At 35.2% G+C, this 21034-nt stretch overlaps 3 protein-coding genes and 1 non-coding gene across 5 annotated transcripts; 2 read left to right on the forward strand and 2 right to left on the reverse strand.

Annotated features, from left to right (window-relative positions):
• Positions 1–376: 376 nt before the first annotated feature.
• On the forward strand, positions 377–3118 carry LOC133310633 (mitochondrial fission 1 protein A). The gene is made up of 5 exons (XM_061511596.1): positions 377–506; positions 1032–1170; positions 2192–2313; positions 2650–2713; positions 2800–3118. Exons 1-5 carry the CDS (start codon positions 414–416, stop codon positions 2883–2885), a joined length of 504 nt encoding a protein of 167 aa, XP_061367580.1. The 5' UTR covers positions 377–413; the 3' UTR covers positions 2886–3118.
• Positions 3119–4310: 1192 nt separating this feature from the next.
• LOC133310637 (DNA-directed RNA polymerase V subunit 5A) lies at positions 4311–12001 on the reverse strand. Its single transcript, XM_061511600.1, has 4 exons — positions 11709–12001; positions 11449–11625; positions 10391–10504; positions 4311–4575 (listed from the first exon to the last, which is right to left on the reverse strand). The coding sequence occupies exons 1-4, from the start codon at positions 11967–11969 to the stop codon at positions 4450–4452; spliced, it is 678 nt and encodes a 225-aa protein (XP_061367584.1). The 5' UTR covers positions 11970–12001; the 3' UTR covers positions 4311–4449.
• Positions 12002–15548: 3547 nt separating this feature from the next.
• On the reverse strand, positions 15549–17014 carry LOC133310639 (uncharacterized protein At3g28850-like). Of its 2 annotated transcripts, XM_061511603.1 has the most exons (2): positions 16437–17014; positions 15549–16340 (listed from the first exon to the last, which is right to left on the reverse strand). In XM_061511603.1, the coding sequence occupies exons 1-2, from the start codon at positions 16915–16917 to the stop codon at positions 15646–15648; spliced, it is 1176 nt and encodes a 391-aa protein (XP_061367587.1). In that variant the 5' UTR covers positions 16918–17014; the 3' UTR covers positions 15549–15645. The 2 variants fall into 2 exon arrangements, with proteins under 2 accessions (XP_061367587.1, XP_061367586.1); XM_061511602.1 differs by having other exon boundaries at positions 15549–17014.
• Positions 17015–20726: 3712 nt separating this feature from the next.
• Positions 20727–20951, forward strand: LOC133310645 (small nucleolar RNA U3). The gene has a single exon (XR_009751479.1). It is a non-coding gene; the product is annotated as a small nucleolar RNA U3 (small nucleolar RNA).
• The last annotated feature ends 83 nt before the right edge of the window (positions 20952–21034 follow it).

Consider the following 21034-nt stretch of genomic DNA (forward strand, 5'->3'; position numbering starts at 1 on the left):
AAATACTAATTTTAATTAAAATAACTATCCTTCCAAATGAGAAACTTTTTTTTCTCAATTTATTTTTCAGAAACAAGAGAATTATTATTCATTTTACACTTACAAAAGAAAAGAAGAATAATTGGTCCCATATTATCAAGGGGTTTGCATTCATCATTTAACTTGACACAAAAAAGTTTCTTACACATATAATATTTTGTGGGGTCCACATTTTTTGAAGCAAAAAAAAAAAAAACTATAGCACCCAAAATGAATCTGTATAACATTACACAGTCAATTTTCTTACAACGTAACTCTTCTTAAACCTACCAAAAAGTGAAAAAAAAAAATTGTTTAAAGGGTGCGAATTTCCAAAAACCCCAAACCTATAAATATTAACTCTGTGGAGTCACCGTCGAATACTACAATCGCAAATGGACGCTAAGATCGGAAGCTTCTTCGAGTCCATCGGAAACTTCTTCTCCGGCGGCGAGCAGATCCCGTGGTGTGACCGTGACGTCATCGCTGTAATCTCCCTTCATTTCCATTTTCCTTCTTCCGTCAATCTCAAATCCATGTTTTTCTTTTTTCTGTATTTGAAAACCCTAGTTTTCTTTTGAATCATGATATCACCCAAACATGAACTAATTGATTCGATTTGTGGTTGATTTGTTTTACGTTAACCTTTCATGGGATTCGTTAAATCGATATTTTGTTCTAAACATTTCCTTGAAAATTTTTTATTTTTTTTTGGCGGATTATATGCGTTTAGGGAACCTTTTCTTTTATTTGTGCCCTACCTTTCATAACCAGATTTGGAAAAGGAAAAAGAAAATAAAATTGCAAACTGAGTGGAAAAAGTGGAGAAAATTCTATTGGTAATTCTCTGGGTAAACAATTGTGGCAGTAATGGGAGCTTTGGAGACATTGTTTGACTTGTTACCATCGATTAGCTATTTTGTTTGCTGTAATGAACTGGCTTGCACTGGGTGTAGTCTTTAATGCTATTTGCATTGCTTCCTTCAGTCTTGATAATTTTTATATATTTGAAGGGCTGTGAGAGGGAAGTTGCTGAGGCTTCTAATGGTGACTCTGAGGAGCGGAAGAATGAGAGCATAATGAGGTTGTCGTGGGCACTTGTTCATTCGAGGCTAAAAGAAGATATTCAGCGCGGGATAGCCATGCTTGAAAGTAGGAAACATTGTGATCTGCTTTTAATAAACTATTTCTTTATATAGAGTTAATATTTATCGTTCAGCATTTTGGCTCTGGCCTTTTATGAACACTTGAGAAACAATTGGGGTGCGTTTGGTTTGTTTTCACCATTTCCTTTGCAAATTCTTGAAAATAGGAGACAAAGTGAACACAGTGTAATGTTTTTGTAATTATTAGGGAAAACATATCAAAAGAAAATGGAAACAAAATACAAGCCGGACGCACACTCGTACTCTCTGTTTCTCTAATGTTTCAAAATCAGTTTTATGTTCAGTTTCTATCCTGATGAATCTGTAAAGCTACTGTGGTTTAGAAGACATTTTATTTCTTTTATGCTTTTCATTAATTGAGTTTATTCATCTGAAATGCGGCCCATCTTCTCTATCCTTGTGATTTCATGACATCTCGACGGTATAATGTATTAATCTTAATCATTTTCATTCTCTCACATATGACTGCTACCTCGGATTGTTCTGCCCATTATTGCACAACTAATGTAATGTATGTGTTCATTGTGAGTTGTTTCATTATTCTGCCAGTCTGAATGGAGAATTGGAAATATTCCAAAATAGCATATGCAAGGCAACTATTGATTGGGCCGGTAAAGTTGCCATGGGGTCTATTGTGATTATTAGGAAACTTTAATTTATGATGGTGAATTTACTAAACTAGCATTTGCAAGGCACATATTGAACTGGGCCTTAAAAATATCTCAAATTCCCTACAGCTATTTCTGTTCACTCCATATAAATACCACTGAAAATATTGTTTCATGGTTTCACTGCCTTGAGCAGTGCAGAACAGATTTCTTCTATTATATGGGTGCATATTTTAGCATTTTAAGTTTTATTTTAGAAAAAGGTTAGCCTGAACAGCTCACGCTGCTGAGTTCAATTCTTTCTATGGCTTTGTTATATAGACCTTTCACAGACATCCTCGATATTGAATTACATTATATGCATGGTTAACATTGTACGTCCTTAATTATGATTTGCAGCTTCTTTGGGCAATGATAGAAGTCCTTTGCATCAAAGAGAGAAGCTTTATCTTCTGGCTGTTGGATATTACCGGAGTAATGAATATGGTAGGAGTCGAGAGCTTGTCGACCAATGTTTGGAGGTCTGTCTTTCTCACTTATATCTCATAGATAGTTAGTAGGAACTCTATTTTCCTGCTTTCCATTGCCAAATCATCATTTTATATGGTTAACTATTAAGGACATCATATTATTTGTGAAAAATCTTATCAGTACAATGCTGTTACACTTTCTTGAATACTGATAGCTTTGGAGATTTTTACACGAACAATGGGTCAAATTTAAACTCTATTATAATCATATTGAAATTTGGCCACCATGGCCTATTTGAAACACTATGTTTACATCCATGGTCTAACATGAATGATTCAGTCAAGTTGTCTCTCTCTTCCTTTTGTTTGGCCCTTTCATTCTTGTAGATTGCACCTGATTGGAGGCAGGCACTGTCCCTCAAGAAAATAGTCGAAGATAGAATTGCTAAAGGTAGTAACTGACTTGTTTTTTGGGCCTTTATCAAGTAATCTTAGCATTAACTAAAGGAATTGCAAATTTCGTGTGTATCAATGCAGACGGTGTTATAGGAATTGGCATTACTGCAACAGCTGTAGGACTTATAGTTGGTGGCATTGCTGCAGCGTTGGCTCGGAAGAATTGAGAATCTTAAACACTTGCTTGCATATTTGGCCTCTTGTTTGTTTTATTTTCTTCTAAACATGTTGAAGTCAATGGGAAATAAACCTATATTGACAACTACAGTTTTGAACCTTTTTAATTTGTTAGAAGGAGCATTTTCACTGAAGAGCTGATTTCAAAATTCCCTGTACATTGCAAATAATTTTTGATTGTTTGGAATCTGAGTCACACATTCCTTACTTGGCAATAACTTTAAGCCGCCGGATGTGTAAATCGTTCAATAGATTTTGGTGTTTATTGAGAAAATCTCTATGAATGGCTTACGTCTTAAGATAACTAATAAGCACAATTCGTTGGACAAGTCACTTGGAAGCCAAATCCTTCTTTCTTTTGTTGCGGCAGGGGCAGGGGCAGCCTGGATTTGAGGCATAAGCACCCATGGTCAAGACTTGAGACAAATACAAATTGGGGTTAGTATGTTTTGATGCAGGTTTGAATAATTGGTGAAGACATAATCCTCATGAATCTCGTTTTCTGTCTGTCTGTACCTTCTTGTTGCAAAGCACTTGATGTGGGTATGGCCAATACCCGACAATACCAGCATATTATTGCTTTCGAAGTGTTAGTAGTTCATTTTCAAGGGAATTAATACAGTATGGTGTCATGATGTTATGGCATCTTCATTCTTGATTCTAATGGTTGCATGTGGCGTATCTATTGCTATAGTCCATTGGAGCAAAATATGATACTTCATCCATCAATCAGTGAACTTTCACATGTCCCCGAGATTTCTTATTTATAAAATGGTGAAAACGCGAAATCAGAAGAGGTTGATACGGGGTGAATAATTTACTGTTCATTGCTTTATTATGGAATTGTCTGTTTTATCACAACTAGTAACTTACTAAATTTATCTAAAAAAAATAAGAATTACTTCCCATTAAACTGAGGGTGAGATAAAAACAATCCTTGTACACAATTTTCATATTTGAACTCGTGACTTTTTAATTATAGAGAAATAATTTTACCATTGCCTCAAGCTCACCATTTGATATTTAAATTTATCTATCAATTCATTAATTACTCGACTAATCCATTAAAAGTCGGACATGAATACAACAGCAGCAAAACTTTATCATGAATACAATTGCCTGCCCAGATCAGTATGGAATATGATTCCATACGAATTGATTCACGTTCTTTATGGTAAGCACTAAGCACCCTATAACATCTTTTAAGTCTGCAAATTCATCAAACCCCAGTAGGTTCAAATCCTGGGTGATTTACCTTGAAACTATGAAATAAAGTTGTACATCTATTTATTTTCCATGAAGATAGATATTTTGATATATCTTGTAAAGAAGCTTAATGTGCTTCTAATAAAAAAAATGCTTAATGTGAATTTTTGAGTTGATATGTCAATGTCATGCAACAAATGCAAAATACATAGCACAGTAGGATGCCAGACATGGCTATATAGTTCAAAACATAAGGATACCCGGGATCACAAACTTCTTAAACATGACACAACAGCTTGAGTTCTACGAATTCAGCCAACAAAATACAAAAGAGATAACAACAAAGTATCACCAAACGCATCGATATGTGACATGCATCTCTGTGATTTCACCACTATAGGTAACTTTAACTACTTGCCCCCTCTCAAATCCATAGTATCGTGCAATTGCATCTGTATGTAGCATACGGGGAAGCTGAGAAACAACAAAACTTGATATAAGTATACAAGTGTTGGAATAAGAACAACAATGCTGAAATTTAAGATTAATGGAATATAAGAAAGTCACAATATAATTTGTATATACGTAATACAAGAATAAATACAAAATCTCAGCATTTCATATTATAGAAAATTAGAATGTGAGGAATGGCTCTTTTTCTCATTGATAATGTCAATTGTACAAAAGATATATAGACAGGATTTTTTTACACAATCAATTTTCCAAGTAACACGTCCTATCAACATCAACATCAACAACACCTTTATCCCAAATTAATTGGGGTCGGTGGTAGATGAACCCAAATGAGAGATACAAAAAGGTTGAAAAAAAATAAATAAATAAATAAAATAGTAATAATATATATATATAAAAAGAAAAGCAAAAAAGAAAGGGAAAAGAAGAAGAGGGGGAAATGAAGGGGAAAAAGACTAAAAAAGGACCATCTGGAACATAGGAATAACAACGAGTCTAACCCTCCACCATGCTTATAATTAAGAAAATATCAATCCCTAAAATTAAGGAAAATAAAAAAAAAACAGAGAATTAATTCAGTTGACCAAAGACCGGAAGCGGTAATTAATTAAAGCAGAAAAAGGAAACAATTCAAACATTTATTCCTTAAAGAGAAACAGCGTTGACAACTATTCCTTAAGAGGAAACCGTGTGACAACTTGCAATTATGGAGCAGTCATTAAGGGATAACAACACTCCCTCAAATTGGAATCTAGATGTTTAGCACTCCCAGCTTGCTAATTAACTCATCAAACTTGATTCTTGAGAGAGATTTGGTGAGTACATCAACAATATGTGATCCTGAGGATATGTAGTTTAGATCAATAATCTTGGTTTCAATTTTCCCCTGTAGAAAATTCCTATCAATCTCAACATGTTTAATTCTGCCATAATGAATTGGAAGGATTTCATAGGGCACCATGACAGAGATTTAGCTCCTTTAGGAGCCTGAGAATCCACATGCCCTCACAAAATCCCAAGGCTTGAGCTGTATACTTTGCTTCTGCACTGCTTCTAGCAACACGAGTTGTTTTTTGCTTCTCCAAGTCCCTAAGTTTCCCCAAACAAAGGTGCAATAACCAGTGGGGATCTCCTGTCAATATCAGAACTGGCCCAATCAGCATCCATGTAAATGATCAAGTCTTGTTGAGTTGATTTCTTAAAAAACAGAACCTTGCTTGGGGTCATTTTTAAGTATCTCAAAATTCTATAGAAGGCTTCCAAATTCTCTTCATTTGGATTGTTCATAAACTGACTTATCACACTAACTGAAAAGCTTATATCAGGACGAGTATGTGTTAGATAGCCCACAAGATGTTGATGTCTCCCAGTATCAATTTGTGAACTAACTTGCTTAAGACCCACATTGTAGTTGGCTTCCATGGGTGTGTCAGTGTGTCAAATGGTTTACAACCTAACATCCCTATGTCCTTAAGTAAGTCAAGCGTGTATTTCCTTTGAGATACTGAGATGTCCTTGTTAGAACTTGCCACCTCCATTCCAAGAAAATACCTCAATTTGCCTAGGTTGTTGACTTTGAATTTTTTAGCCAAGATTTCCTTCAATCTATTAATCTCATCATACCAATTACCTATGATTACAATATCGTCAACATAGACAATTAAAATGGCAATTTTCTGACTTGTACCAAACTTAACGAATGAAGTGTGGTTGGTTTGGCATTGATTATAGCTCTGGGTTTTAACATCTGATGTAAATTTGTCGAAACATGCTCTTGGAGACCGTTTAAGTTCATAAAATGCTTTGTGAAATCTGCATACCTTCTTGGATCTGTGTGTTTGTTCTACTCCTTGAGAAATCTCCATATAAACCTCTTTATGGGTCATCATTCAAAAAGACATTTTTGACATTCATCTATCAAAGAGGCCAATCAAGACATGCAGCAATAGACAATAGTATCTTAATTGAGTTAAACTTAACAACTGGGGCAAATGTTTCCTGTTAGTCAATTTCCTATGTTTGTGTGAAACCTTCGACCACCAACCTTACTTTGTAGGGATTGATAGTGCCATCCTTGGTTTATATAATAATGAATACCCATTTGCATCCAACAGGAGAATTTCCAGGGGCCAAGTCCACAATTTCTAAAGTGCAATTCCTTTCAAGAGCCTTTAGTTCTTCTTTAATGGCTGCTTACCACTCCCCTTGACTAATTGCCTCGGTAAAAAAGGTTGAAATGTTGTGTGTGCTCACATTGTGCACAAAAGCCTGCATCTTACTAGACAAAGTGTCATAACGAATAAAATTTCTTATTGCATGCTTGGTGCAGCTTCTTACCCCTTTACGCAAAGCAATCGGTAGGTCCAAGTCATTTTCAGAATTTGGGACAAGGGAAGTAGACTGATCAATGTCAGGACATATAACACTTGCAAGAATAAGAGTTGTGTTGGCTGGTCGATTTTTGGTATCTCCTGGAGTAGACAATTACATTCTGGGGTGTGTCTTGGTGACTGTCATCACCAACACATTCATGATTTTTAAGGGTTGTGTTTGGGATTTTAGGTAGGTTTGTGTTTGGGATCTTATGTTCATGGAATTCTTTATGGAATTCAGCAATTAACCATTCTGAATTTGTTGTGGTAAAAGGTGCCTCCCCCAGAATGGTGGATTGGGAATGGAAAGGCTGATCCTCAAAAAAGATACATCCATAGTCATGCGTGTGCACCTAGTATGGGGATTGTAGCACTTGTACCCTTTTTGAGTGGAATAGTACCCGAGGAACATGCATTTAATGGATCTTGGATCAAGTTTACCTCCTTGAGTAGTATGAATGAGAGTTTTATAGCCAAAGATATTGGGTGAAGATTTGGTAGATGTTCATTTGTGGAAGGCTTTGTAGCAGTTTTTGGTAGGGTGATAACAATTGTAAAACTCTTGAAGGCATCCTGTTGATGAGGTAAGTGACTGTAAGAATAGCTTCCCCCCAATAGTATTTAGGTGAGTTAGAACCAAATATGAGGGATCAGATAGCTTCTAAAAGATGACGATTTTTTCTTCCGGCTACTCTATTTTGTTGTGGTGTATTGACACAAGAGCTTTGGTGAACTATGCCATTGCTTTGGAGGTAAATGGTAAGGTCAAGATTGAAATACTACTTAGCATTATCAGATCTTTAAGCTTGAATTCGGGCTTGAAATTGATTTTGGATGAACATATGAAAGTTTTTGATTGTGTAACTTCAAATTTTTAGGAGGCGGACCCAATTCATTATTGTATGATCATCAATAAAGGTGATGAACCATTTGACACCATTTATATTCTGTGTATTAGTTGGTCCCCACACATCACTACGAATTAGAGAATGATTTAGAGGGTTTGTGTCCATGAGGAGGGTAAGAGGCTCTCACATGCTTGCACAATTGGTAAATTTCACAAGGGAAAACAGAAATTTCCTTAAAACAAATCAGGGTTCATTCTTTTCATTTATTGAAAATTGTGATGCCCTAATCTAAAGTGCCACAAAATAACTTTGTCAAGGTTGGTGGAGGTGGTCATATGACTGATTCTTTCTTCACGAATGTTCTCGGATGGTAGAAGATAATATAAGCCTACATATGTCCTAGCATTGCCAATCCTCTTTCTCGATGGCAAATCCTAAAATACACAACCATCAGAGTCAAATAATGCTAAACACTTCAGGTCTATTGCAAGCTTTGTTATAGAGATCAAATTATAAGTAAAATTTGGGAATTCCATTCAGAATTAGGGAGTTTGATAATTTAATTGTTCCAATTCCTTTTTCCGTAGCTTCACTCCAATTTGATGTTTTATAACTTGTTTCGTGTGGTGAGGGATATAACTAGAGATAAGAAAGACATTACTCGTCATGTGATTAGTTGCTCCAGAGTCAACTATCCATGTTTCAGAACTTCCAGTGTTGGTTTGCAAAGCTGTTAAATAGGTATTGGATGGGTTGTTGGTCCTAGATTTATGTCCTTAGCATTAATCATCTTTTGGATGACTTATAATTGCTCCTTGGTAAACATTCCAGCTCCTGAACTTTCAGGATGATCCTCCTCTGCAGTGGCCATAAGTCCACGTTCTCTCCTTGGAGTGGTTTCCATTGCCAGGTTTGTCATGAATCTTCCAACATACGTCTCTGACTCTTTGGTATGCCATGGCTTGTTGCAATGCTCATGCCAAGGCCTCCCATTTCGTTGAGGCTTCTTGTCAATCACGATGGTTTCCCGGCAGCAAAAGCACTATTTTCTAGGGCAGTATGCAATTTTTTGAGGTTATTGGTTAAAAGTTGTTTCCTTTCTTCCCATTTTAGTTTAGAGAATACCCCACGTATTGTTGATAAGGGTTTTATGGCCATGATTCTGCTCCTTGTTAAGTCAAAGATAGGATTGAGCGCCAAAAGAAATTGATATATTCAATCCTTCTCCACAATCTTCTTGTAAAGCAAAACATCAGTGTGATTTGCCCACAAGATCTTGCCAGGTATTAGTAACGAGTCAAATCTTTGTCTTCTTATTTGAAATCTCGCAAGATCCCTTTAATATGGAACAAAGCTGCGGAATTATCTTCTTTAGAGAATGACTCTCTAACACCATACAAAGTTTCTTTTGTCATGGAACACAACATAAAAGTTTCCCCTATTTCAGGGATTATGGAATTCACGAGCCAGGCCATGACTTGGTTATTATTCTCAGTCAACCATCATTTGTATCTTGGGTCTGTGACAGGAGGTTGCATTGCATCCCCAGTCCCTGTGAGAAAGCCCTCTTTTCCATGTCCACAGATGAACATCGTTATGCTGCAAGACCATCGAAGGTAATTGCCTCCATCAAATCTATGCCATGTAATTATTAGCACAGGGTTGTCATTGGCAATAGGCCATGTTGCAGGTTCCTGGCATCCACTGTTTGGTGTGACTGCATCTCTGGTTGGGTTGTGGAGGACGTGGTGTCTAGGGTGGAGGTTTGAAAGGCTCGCATGGTTCCAAATCAAAATGCAGATTGGGACATGGTTAAATCAGGCCCTCGGATGAGGGCTCTGATACCATATAAAAAATTAGAATATGTGAGGAATGATTCTTTTTTTCATTGGTAATGTCAATTGTACAAAGATATATAGATAGAAAATTTTACACAGAATCAATCTTCTGATTAACAGGTCCTAAAATTAAGGAAACATCAATCCCTAAAATTAAGGAAAACAATAAAAATGAAGAATTAATTGTAGACCAAAGACTAGAAATGGTAATCAATTAAAGCAGAAAAAGGAAACAATTCAAACACTTATTCCATAGAGAGAATAAGTGTTGAGAGCTATTCCTTAAGAGGAAACCATGTGACAGCTTGCAATTATGGAGCAGTCATTATGGGATAACACTATAAACAACACATATGGCTACAATAAGATCTAATTCAGAAATCAATCAGAGATAAACTAAAGCGTCGCCGAGATGGTCTAAAACACATAATTATAATTAAGGTATTTTCATGTGTAAAACTTATACTTATTGACTTGATAGCATTTCAGATTTCCAAATCATATTAAATTATGAACGGCGTGCTTACGAAAACTAGTTAACTACCATGATTAAGCATATTATACTTCTATGCTATATAAGTAACCACAGCCAAGAAGTACATAATAGACAATTTTCGTGTCAATTATCAAACAAGGAAAGTTCAAGTAATGAAATTCAACCCAAACCATAAACAAATCAAAAGACTTCATTCATCCGTGAGATAATTTTTTTCCCAAGTTGCATCATATAATTTTTTCCCAAGTTGTATCAACTGACCTGTTTTTCTTCTATATTGTACTTCTTCAGGAGATTTTGTTTCTGCCGATCAGTCAGCACCTGATGCTTTGGCTTCAATACATGCTTTGTAATATTAACGAGCAACTCTGTAATCTGAACAGTAGGGAGAAAAAGTTTCCATGAATTGTTGGGCATGAAACTGATAATTTTTGTCACACATGAGAAAATCAGTCAAGTTGTTTCATATTGGAGAAAACAAAAATTACAGAGACACATAATTCATGTTGTAGGGATTATCAACTCATAAAGTGAATAGTTAAGTTGTAGGGATAAAAAAGTACTTGGTGGATCATCACTGATGCACAATTGGATATAAATTCAAGCCATTCAAAATGAGATGCCGCAGTTACTCATGTTATGAAAGAGGGGAGCCCAAACAAGGGAGAGTCAGGTTGTTACGATCCCATTTGCAAGGTATGAGACTTGAGTCCCAGAGTAGTTGTATGGACAACTAATGTGGGTTTTATAAGGCCTTGGACACTAGCTTTTGGGGTGGTCCATTCCAAGGTTCTTATCAATTGGTATCAGAGCCTTCCACTATGTCTCCCGGCTGCAATCGAGCGGCATGGATGGTGATGCCGGCATTGCAGTGTTCGCCTGGAGCTAGTAAAAAACTAGCGCAAAGCCAGCCCGCGTGGGTGTCGGGGCTGCAAAGCGTCGTGGAATGTTACGATCCCATTTGCAAGGTATGGGACTTGAGTTCCACATTGATTGTATGGACAACTAATGTGGGGTTTATAAGACCTTGAGCACTCCCACCATTTGAGCTAGCTTTTGGGATGGTGCATCCCAAGGTTCTTATCACAGGCTAAGCAAAAAACCCAAGGCGCTTGACACCCAATCTCAATAAAGAACCTTAATAGGTCCCTCCTCTTATATCATATTTATTTAGTCCATTCTTAATCTATTTGGCACATAATTAATCATCACACACTTGAATTTCCCGACAACTCGCAATTTGTGAAAAAAATAGATGTTGTCTTTATCAACAATTGCATGTCAAATGAAACAAAACCAATTCGGTTTGGCATACAAACCTGAAAGATTTCAGCCTTGAAAGAGAAAAGATCAACTGCTTTCAAGCCCTGGCTAGTAATTCGGTTTTGAACAATCAAGATGAGGCCAGTCAAAGTGTCCCTGTTAACAATCTGTCCTGCAATGCTGCGTATAACATTAACTTTGACAATACCTGGCCCACAGAAAATCACTAAAATCTGCAATCCAAAGGAAAACATAAATAAATAAATAAATGAGGAATATAATAAAGAAAGAAAAAAAGAGAGAGTTAGGGAGAGACCCTTTTGGAAGGGTTAGAGTGGTGAGTGGCGGAGAATCGGAGACGGTCAACTTCGGGAGCTTGGCCGTGAATGGCACGGAATTCAGAGAGAGAGAGGTCGATTTCAGAAGAGGGTATGGTGTAGCCTCTGTCCTTAAGCATCTCAAGCACTGTTCTGCGAGATAAATAGTATCTGTTACTCTCATTGCTTCCTTCATCCACGTAACTACTCAAACACCTTCCCACTTCCTCTTCTCTCTCGTGCTCACCATTCTCTTCCATTTCTCTCCTCCTCCACTTATTCCTCTCTAACTCCAAACTCTCTCAAATTTTATATCGATGACTCATTTATTAGAATTGGTGACTTCAACTTTTTTCCTTAAAGAAAAATATATTATTTCCATAAAACATTAAAAAATATTAGATTTTGTTTTCAAAAAAAATGTACTAACATAGACATGATTTAGTACAGATACTTTTTAGATATGGACATATTTTTAACGTAAGATTTCAAAAGTGCTAAACATTAATAAAAAAAGAAAGAAAGTAAAAACAGAAATGTTAAATAAAAATAAGGTATTTAATATATTAAAAAAATCAAAATAATGATTTTGTTAAGTAGTAAATAATATTATATATTCTTCAATTAATGCATATGCAAGTTGAATGATAAAGTAACTGAAGTCAAAGTTGGGAACTGTTTCAGGAGAGAAGGGTGAGATGGGGCTTGAGTTATCCAATAAATTTTTGGTGTTACTGTGTACCAAAGATGTAGTACATCCCACTAATAAAAATATTATATGTCAGTTAAAGTTTTTTTTTCTACCACTAGGGTTAGCCTAGTGGTGTGGGGTGTGTGTTAAGAGTGTGTGTAGTGTAGGGTGTTGTGTTCAATTCCTTGTAACCTCTAAAAAAAAAAGTTTTCTTTTCTCTGTCAAATTTTTTTTCTCTCACGAGTGAGATGCACTAAATCTTAGTATAACAGTAACACTAAAAAAATTTATTATGAGTTACCGGCTTTTACTACTTGGTTGGTGGTAAGTGATTGGGTGGGTGAGTTAAATCTAAGAGAAAGACGAGGGAGCATAGTAAAATGAGCTTTGAAGTAACTCAGTTACCGAATACCGACAACATGTGACATTAAATTGGATCGCATCGAGATTTTGAGCCTCGTAAGAGGCTCGCTTTAAATTGCTCTCTGCCTTTTGGGGACCCCACACCATGATTTCTTCTGCGCTGGGCTCGTTGGCCCAAATCCATTAAATACTCATGATTTTGTATTATTTAGGTTCTTTGTGTTGGGGTTTTGGGTGAGGTGAGATCAAACATTAAAACTTTTGTTGACAACATAAATCTAATTTAACGTAACTTGGAACAATACGTGATGCGGGTTTCTATCCATGGAAAATGATTATTTTTTAAGTCATTAGATTTGGTCTAATGACGAGAGATTTGGATAGATTATGTATTCTATTTTTATTTATATAAAAAATGATTTATTTAAGGTTATTTATATGAGATTAATGTTTCTGAAAAATTATCTGTCACGTTCACTTAAAAATAAGTGGATGAAAAAAGATTAGTGGAACATTGGAACTCGCTTAGTTTTAGATAAGTGTAGCAGAAAAAAAATTGTTGTCATCAAAATAGAAACATTTTCCCTTAATTATATAGCTCGAGCATTGACTTTGTTGAGGTACTAGTGTTGAGAACTCGATTCCCTCAGATCGGCTCAAGGGTTTTTTTGCGGAAGTCAATCAACAAGATCATCGATCTCGGATCTCGGCAATACATCGGCCTGAACTTTACCACGTCAGGCAGCACAACGAAAAAAATTAAAAAAACGAAAAACAGGAGAGTGAGAGAGAAGGAAAGAGAGAACACAAACAGTTTTAACGTGGGAAAACTTTCTCCAACGAAGAAGTAAAAACCCACGGGACCTAGTTCAGATCAAAAAATTTACTATGAAAATAATGGTTACAAATAATCAGAATCACCAATGTAGTGGTTAACTCAACCTGTCTAACAATGGTGATAATCAAACCTCCCTAGAGATGTTTCACTCAAACTCTCTCTCTAGAGATCTCTCAAATACAAAGAATAAAGTTTTGCTCTCAAATCTCAAATAATTTTCTCTCAAATGGCAAAAAGTGGTGCAATTTTGTGACAAAACTAACCATCAATATTTGAATAAAGGTGGTATTACCGTGCGATGTGACACTCAGAAAAGCATTTTGTAACAACAGCAAAATTTAAGGTTATTCTCGCCATTAATACCAATTTTCTCATCAATATTTTACTTTCAACCAAACATAGACTCGTATAATTTAACTTAATTTTTTCAGTAATATTTTGATCAACTAAACAACTTTTTTAAACTTCCCTACCAAATTTATTTTCCCACCGTTTTTTTAGTAATTACATTTATCTAGTTAAAAAAAATTTCTCCTGAATCAAACAGTCCCTAGAAGTAATCCGGGAATTTTATATGACTGTGGAACAATTTTTTATGAATAATTCGATTATTCAATGGTTAAAATTTGCCTTTAGTAGTTTCTATTCTATCACATTTTTGAAAATAATGATTGTCTTAAGCACAAATTTTTTTAAAGTATTATAAAGGGAAGAAGAAAATGCATTGAAAACGATTATACTACATCGACATCAACATGGGACACAGAATATGACATGACACGACACTCTGATATATTAATTTTAAAAAATGTTAAATTTCGACACGTTATGATACGTTTTGATATTAAATAATATTTTTAATTTATACAATAATTATTATATTTAATAATTTTACAAAAAAAAATGAAGCTAAAGTTATATTACCTAACAATTATATAAAGAAATATAAGATATCACAAATATTTATATTAAACTCAATAAAATAATAATTATAATCACAAATTTAATAGTTAAAATTAAAAATACAACACAATCTTTGAAACTTTTTTAAGTCTCCGCATAATATGTTGAAGTGTTAAAAAGTATTGAAAACTATCAATTTTTTTTAAAGTATTGGTGCATAGCTAGCTGCATGACACAGAATTTGTTGAAGGTGAAAACTGAAAACTGTACAAGTGCAGCAAGATGGGTCAGTCTTACGACATTGCCCCCCTCGAAATAGCCTATTTTGGCTGAAACTGACAAAGCACAAACGTGGAGACACAAAACCAATACCAGTTAACCTCCACTCCACATATTGCAACTCCTGTTTGTATCAGCTAAATATTATGATATAAAAGCGCGGGCTTCTAATTTGTATGAGTTTCACTGTTTTCTAATGGTGACCTTGTTATTGCACATTATTTCATAAAATGAATGGTTTTTATTTTATCCTTTAACATAACACAATAAATTTTTCTACTCTCACAATATTTTATGGAGTTCACATTTTTTAAAACAAAAAATAAATAAAAAATTAAGGCACACAAAACGAATCTCTATAATATTACACAATCATTTTTCCTACAACATAACTCTTATAAAATCATAAAATGAAACATGATATCATGAGAGTTCAGACACTTTAGATTATAAATTAGGAAAGGATCCTTTACAAATTTTTTTAAATAAATTTTTATAAATTATACTATATATTCTCAAAAATATATAATATCCAAAAATATATAATATAATTTATAAATAAAATATTTATAAATATAACTCTTCCCTGTAAATTAAACACATACATTATACCTTTTATTTTGTGCTGTTCAGATAGGTAATGAACCACAATAAAGCGAAAGTCTGACACAAACAAATGCCAACTAAAAGGACTGAAAACAAGACTACAAAAATAAAAAAGGACTGAAAAAAGTGAAGGAAATTAAAATTTGCTGCATTCATAGCAGCTGTCAAAATTTGTCATAACAAATTCAACCCCCAAAAAAAGAAAAAGAAAAAAGAGATAAAGATAACAAGGACTAATATTCACCAGCAGCAGTAATCATGAGCAGCAGCCTGGGCATCTTATCAAGCCATTCTCATTACAATCTGGGCACCTTCTTAATTCTCCTTCTTCTTCCTCAAACACCTTCTTGCTACCATTACAATTTGAACAGGGAACAAACCTGGCATCTCCACAATAATCACACACAAACCCAGGTTCTTGAGTGGGAAAACCTTTCAACAGTTTTGCCAATTCTCCAGATTCATTCAGCTTCTTCATTTCCTCTGCATTTCCAACATACTTTCCTCTGATAAAGACCTGTGGCAAGGTAACAGCTTTGTCACCAAGCGCTTTCTGCAACTCCTTCCTATATGATGAGTCCATGGAGATATCCCTCTCATCAACCACAACTCTAAAGCCCCTCAATATCATCCTAACTGAACAGCAATCTTCATAGGTCTTGCGGATCCCTCTCAAACTCGTACAATAAACCACTATTCTGTCTTCAGTGCAAGGCAATGAAGAAGAAGAAGAAGAAGAAGAAGATTTCAAAGGGCTAGATCCCATTGACCTCACACCTCTGCGTAGGTTGTTTCTACCTAGTTGCCTTGATGACAATGCTCTTCGGTAACTCCAAGCCACACTTGGGTCTAACTTAGCAAGCAAAGCTTCCTCAGATAAATGCTGCCAAAGAGGCTTCTTGGCCAATGATGAGGAAAAAGAAGAAGAATTTTCCATGACTTTTTCTGAAGCTTTCAGTGATTCAAACGAATCAAGCAGATTCTTCCTTGCAGCCCCATCAAACGTTGTGTACCTGCATGAACTGGTTTTGTCTGAGATACCACCACACACGGGGCTGTCAAAAATGGAAGATTGAGGCTTGGCAGTGTCATGGGAATCTTCTTCATCCAACCCATCCATGAGTTCCCACATGTTGATGACAGAGTCTGGGGACAGTGACTGCTCTGGTTCTGTTTGATTTTGAGAGGTTTTGGTGAGATGGGGTGGTGATTGGGACTTAACATGAGACTCATTGTTGCTAAAGCTGGAGCCTTTTTTGTCTGAATGGTCAATTAGGAGAAGAGAACCATAGGTGGTGGAGGTGAGGGAAACAAGGTGGTGGGTGTCACCCTTTCTGGTTGGAGGGTGATGCACAAGAGGCATTGGGAGTGATAGAGCTCTGGGAGCCGGTGGTGAAGAGTTGTAGCAGTGTGAAGCAGGAGAAGAAGAAGAGAAAGAAGAAGAAGTAAGAGAAACAGAAGGAGAGGGATCCTCTTTTGGACTTTTGTTGGCCACTATGGTGATGGTTCTTGAGGCTGAGCAACCCATGATTGCAAAATTGAAACTAAACTAAAAAATGGGTGTACCTTGCCTTTGCTTAATGCTTACTCTCTCCAAAAAAAGACACTTTTTTTTTTTTTTGCCTTCTCCCTCCAAACTTTTTTGGTTTTGTTGTGTGAATGTTTTCTTTGGAAGACCTTTGTGAAATAATGATTGTCCTTTAGAAGAAAGAGAGAGAAAAGGAGGAGATGGATTCTAAAGATATTATGACATGAGAGAGCTTTTGGAGGCTTAGATGGAAAGGATGACAAAAAGAAGAAATTGTGTTGAGAGAGAAAGAGGGGTGGTGGGAGGGAGCTTTCAGTTGGGTAGGAGGGGGAAGTTGATGAACTTCAATGCTGTATGTAAGTGGGAGCACAAAAATCGCAGTTAGGTCCGTTCTTTTTTTTATAAAATTACTAAATATTGATGAGGAAGGGACCATTTCTTTTTGAAGAGCAATAAACAGGCAAAAAAAGGGACACTGACTGAGCATTGGAAGATTCCTTTGTGTTTTCTTTTAGAATAAACACCTTCATATGAACATACTTAAGCCTCCTTTTAAGTATTGTAAGTTTGTAACCTATTTTAACATGTAAAAACACCATGTATTTGACTTTCCTCGTTGGGAGAGACAACGTGGACAAATTGGATCTCTCTAGTTCCAAACTTCTTTTTAAATGTTAAATCCCATAATATTTTTGTTAACTTGCAAAATTTTTATAATATCCATCGTTAACCTGCCATGCATTTAAATTTAAATTCCCCTAAAATGTTGACATATAAAAATTACATCTAATTTAACTAGAGTCACTATTTTAATTTTATTTTGCCTCGTTGTTAGTCACTACAACTACAAATGTCTCTTTAATGTTATTTTTCTTAGCGTACACTCTCTTTATGTCAATAATTAAATATTAGTAAAGCTGTCCTCATCTCCCACGTGAAGTTTTACATTTTTCTTTATTTGAAGCCAAAACCGATTTAATTTCAAGTGAAAGAAATTATATTGTCATTAGTCTGTTAGTTCCCAAGCTGTTTATCATATTCATTAGCATAATAATAAAGAGAAAAACATAATAATAAATAAAGCCAATAGTGTTGGCAATTATCAACTTCACCTTTTAAGCCAATATATTTTCACTAGCCCACACAACACAAGCACCAAAAGGTAGGCCCATTTAGGAAGACACATGATTCCACTTATAATTTATGGATTTCAAAATCTACTTACATTCATCCAAAAAAAAAAAAAATCTACTTACATTATATTTTTCTTGTTTTATCTCTCTCTATGGTTATTGGGGAACTCATCATGTAAATGAGAAAGGGAGATAGAATAAACACGTTGCTTTTCAGCAGCAAAAGAGGAGAGTATAGAAAAGAGTAAAATAATGCTTGATACATAGTTAGTTGTAAGATACACGTCACTTCACGTTAAAGTAGAATCAAAGTGCAGGTGTACAAAAAATACAATACAATTATTTACAATTAGAATGGTTTACTTTGTTGAGTTCTGACAATAGTGTTCTTAAGAGAATCGCTCATATTTCATGTATACAAGATGAGATTAAGTGTATCCAAATAAGATTAATTGTTAGTTACACTTACCATCCTAATAATTGTGAAGGATGTTATTCTCATGTCGTTTAAAGTCAAATTAATGTTATAATCTTCAACCGGTAACATCTATCAACATCAGTATACTGCTGGGGAAATCACATGCCATATTATGGGAATCTTAACAAGTTAATCTGGCAGATAACAACTAATTTTTAACCTAATGACACTACAAAGTTTTGCATATAAAGATAAGCAAAAAAAAAATTAAATGAATAAAATGATAAAATAGACAGGGCTAAAGGGTAAGAGAAGAATTGCCCCATATTTTTTAGGCCAATTATACACATTGCAATGTAGCATGATAAGTAAATGATCGAAACAAAGAGAAGATTATGAAAGAAATAGCTATCATTTCTTCCCTCAAAAATAGATTGAAACAGACATTTCAAAGAAGTGGACCACAAGACAACCAACTCAGGGCTGGTAACACCATGACCACAGGCTACAAATCCATTGTTCCTATATGGATCTGCTGAGTTGCTAAAGTATCTGTCTCATCTACTTTGTTGCTTTACTCATAACCCTTTTCAAATTTCAAAAGAAAGGGGAAAATGTTACAATCTTTATATGCTCTCAAAAAAGTTTCTTGTGTATTTCGGCTTTATTGTCTCTAGTGAGGGGGAAATGCATAACAAATAAGTCCATAAGGTGATAGTAGCTTTCAGGTCAGGATATTGATTTCCATAGAATGAAACGAGAAAATATCTTGAAGAGTGCTCATATTAGATGAATAATTTGCTTGTATATTTCAAAATAGTGTTTCATAAGTTCGTTTGAATGTCTGTTTCAAAAACCAAATATTTTTTAAAAAATCAAAATAACTTTTTTTTTTTAAAAAAAATATTTTTAAAACAAGTAAAGTATAAAAAACACTTTTTTACAAACTCATCCAAATGGGCTATAACTTAACATTATGTGCCTTTTTTGGTGCAATTTCACCACATAAGTAACATAATTATTCCTTCCTAAAATAGAAGATTGATCTTCTACTAAACTACCAAATTTGCTAAAATAAAGCACAAGGTGGTTATATTTTCAACCTGTCAACATAAATATCTGGTGCATGACATGAGCAATCTTGAGCTAATCCTCCTCGCCAACATTCCTTGTTATCTTTGGACTGGGCATTGGTTAAATCTTCAATTTAAATATTTGGTGCATGAAATGTTTCAGTTATTATATAATTTATGGGAGGAGTTATTCTGCCTACTCTTAATTAACCTACATTTCTCTATCCTCTCAACACCGTTAAAGTTATAATCTTGTCCGACCGTGGAGATTTACCCTTGGTTTATCACTTGTGCAAGTCAAATTCTGTTCTCGTCTAACTCAAGTCCGTTAACAAAATTATTTACTACTTTAAGGAAAGCTAACACTAATGCTTACTAACTAATGATGTGGAACTTATTAACTTGTTTTTCCATTTCTTTTATATTCTTTACATAGACACATCCTTTCACCTGAATCATAGGTAAAAGACTAAAAGGAAAAGAGAGAGAGAGTACATTTTAACTTACAGGACTGCGATGTTGTGATACGATACAAAACATTAATCTAATACTCCTATTTGTTCTAACAATCTGGATCGAATACAAATGTGTCCAGCAATGACACTGCTAACATACTATGGCTAATCCTACTATTTTATCATAACCTTAGGTCCTTAAAGTAATCGATACAATTTCAGAAAGAAGTATATTCATTAATAGTTATGAATCCACAAAATTAATAAAATAATCCATAAATTAAAGAAAAAGAAAATATGAGAAATAAAAGAGTCATTTAAAGATTAGCTACTACCTATCTATGTAGAAATGGGTAGCGTAGCGCCACGAGAGGAGATCCATGATTCACAAAGCTGCGTATGATTCGCATTAATTCGCCAAACATAATCCCTGCTGGCAGACCACCTAAAGGGTATTTTATAGACTTGTGTTGATTTGATGGAATCAAACATAAAATAAGGGCCTTCCAAAGTGTCTATATCCACTTCTTATTTTCTCGAAAGAAAGATAAAGATATGGGATCAATGCCGCAATGTAGGAAAACATCGTGGCAGGAAATGTAGCCATTGACCGTCAACCGCCTTTTCAAAAGTAAGTCACACCAATTTCATTAGAAAATCTCGAAAGCCCACATCGGGAGTTCTGGACAAAACAAAAGTATATTTATAACGAAGCGTTGAGTGAATGGGTACGACCTTACTTGAACAGGATCTGTTCTATAGGCTCGTACCTCTGTATCCTTGAGTTCTAAGGAGACAGGAACCTAAGTCTGGTGGATGACTCAGGACCGTGTGATCTGAGCGTGATTAATGGCCTGGTGACTCTCTCTTAGGGGGGTATTCATCTTCGGTTGTAGATGATCGTTCCCAGCTAGAGTAATCTGGTTGGGTGGATCACTCGGTTGTCTGACAGACTACAAATTTTTTTGTCATAATAAAGACCAACAATTTTATTTTTTTTCTCATTCTTCAATATCATAGAAAACAGACACCCCTCCA

The sequence above is a fragment of the Gastrolobium bilobum genome, unplaced genomic scaffold (genome assembly GCF_033153095.1).
Source record: "Gastrolobium bilobum isolate Gb01-03AN ecotype WA unplaced genomic scaffold, APGP_CSIRO_Gbil_v1 utg25398, whole genome shotgun sequence".
Classification (NCBI taxonomy): Eukaryota; Viridiplantae; Streptophyta; class Magnoliopsida; order Fabales; family Fabaceae; genus Gastrolobium; species Gastrolobium bilobum.